This window comes from Sinocyclocheilus rhinocerous, unplaced genomic scaffold, assembly GCF_001515625.1.
Source record: "Sinocyclocheilus rhinocerous isolate Xijiao unplaced genomic scaffold, SAMN03320098_v1.1 scaffold273, whole genome shotgun sequence".
Taxonomy (NCBI): domain Eukaryota; kingdom Metazoa; phylum Chordata; class Actinopteri; order Cypriniformes; family Cyprinidae; genus Sinocyclocheilus; species Sinocyclocheilus rhinocerous.
The window spans coordinates 913,257-914,895 of NW_015656360.1; the positions used below are offsets into that span (position 1 = coordinate 913,257).

The 1,639-nt window shown below is 44.1% G+C and overlaps 1 protein-coding gene across 1 annotated transcript in view; it reads right to left on the minus strand.

Moving 5' to 3' along the window:
• The window catches only part of LOC107720006 (contactin-associated protein 1-like), a 23,913-nt gene extending 22,529 nt beyond the window's left edge, over nucleotides 1-1,384 (minus strand). The window contains exon 1 of the mRNA XM_016527572.1: nucleotides 1,211-1,384. Within this exon, the coding sequence (XP_016383058.1) occupies nucleotides 1,211-1,274 (64 nt within the window). The 5' untranslated portion in view covers nucleotides 1,275-1,384. The remainder of the gene's footprint in view (nucleotides 1-1,210) is intronic.
• Between the last annotated feature and the right edge of the window lie 255 nt (nucleotides 1,385-1,639).

Here is a 1,639-nt window from a genome sequence, read left to right on the forward strand (position 1 = left end):
GTGTTCACGTAGAGGTTTCTAGATTTAAATTCAAAGAGACAGTATCGATAGTCTATGCATGACCTGACGTTTTATTCGTATCCAAAATGAGGAGAAGTGAATATCTGGAGCGCTCAACACTCTCATGCAGTGTATGTTTAATTCATACTCGAAGCCGGAGGGCGCTCTCGTGCAGAAAGTCCAAAACAGACTCATAGAAGGAATGACTTATGACGTGCCGGAAACCCTAATATGGACAAAAGCATCCGGCTCTTGCTGTAGCTGAGCTGATAAAAAGCAGAAAAAACGTGAAGACCATAAACACACGATTGCGAAAATATACGGTTTATGTGTGTTTTTCAAGTTATCTCCAGGTAATAAATAAACTTTATAAATAATGCAGTACTGATTGACATATCATTTAGTAGCCTATAGAAACTATAAATTCCCTGCCTTATTCTGTGATAAAAATGGGGAAAAGGTGCTCGTAGTAGCCTTTATAAACCGATCATAAAATTGTCATTAGGAAAATATTGAACAAAAATATTATAGCCCCTTGCTGCAGCTAACCTTACTTCCACAGGCTAGAAAAGGGGCAGGTGCTCAAGCACCCATCGCACCCCACTCTGCACGTGCCTGGTTCTACGTCATGTGAATTTGGGAGTTCAGTGAGTTAATGCGCCCGCCCTCTGTCTCCGCATAGGGCTGCTCCCACAAGCAACTTCACGGAATATGAGCCACGCCATTTCAAATACACCGACAATCTCAACTTTTCACCCGTAAGACACTAAAGACACGGCTAATTCTGCACATACGTGCTTTCAAGAGTCTCTGTTTAACAGCAGGACAGTGTGTCCTTCCCACGTGTCCCCTGCGCAAGGCGCACCTTTCCATGCAGAAACTTGCCCAAGTGAGCGCACAGAAGCACTGCAATGCAGAAAGAGCCCACAGACACAGGCAAAGTCGCGAGCCCGGGCTCAGGACTACAACAGTGCTTTGCTTTCAGCTCAAACCCTTTAGACTTATTCATCTAAATATGGATCGGCAACAATGTTTACAATTTTGCGCTGATTTAAAACAATACAGGCTTAAAATATCGCAATTTTGAGATCAAAACCATTGTGTCATAGCTTTACTGATGCACCTGTCCTGACAGAGAATAATAGTCACGTTTATAGCAAATAAGAAACATTTTATTTGCACTGAATTTTGCATCTGCAGTTTGACTTACGTGACGAGCAATGCTGAAAGGCGAGAAAGAGTAAAAGGCTTGGGGCAAGAATTTTTATATCCATCCTCTCCGGGAGATGGAGTCGCTGTTAGATGATTAAATCAAATGTTATCCTTTCCTCGTCACCGGACAGAACAGCATCGTTTATCCGTCCTTTCGGCCAACCTGAACTCTCTCGGCGGGATGGCGATAGACTCGCTCGCTAGAGGCGGGCGCGCGCGCGAGCGAGATAGTGGTGCTGATGCTGCGCTTTGGCGGGAGCGCGCATACTTTCATTAAACGAAATTCCTTGAAACTTGGAATGTTGTGACAATCTGGTCGAAATGCATTTATAAACTCTCTGTTGTTTAATACAGAGGGAAAATGGAGTCGTATGGTCTAGGTAGACAGTGGACAGTTACGACTTTAGTGTCCGGGTTCACAGTGAGG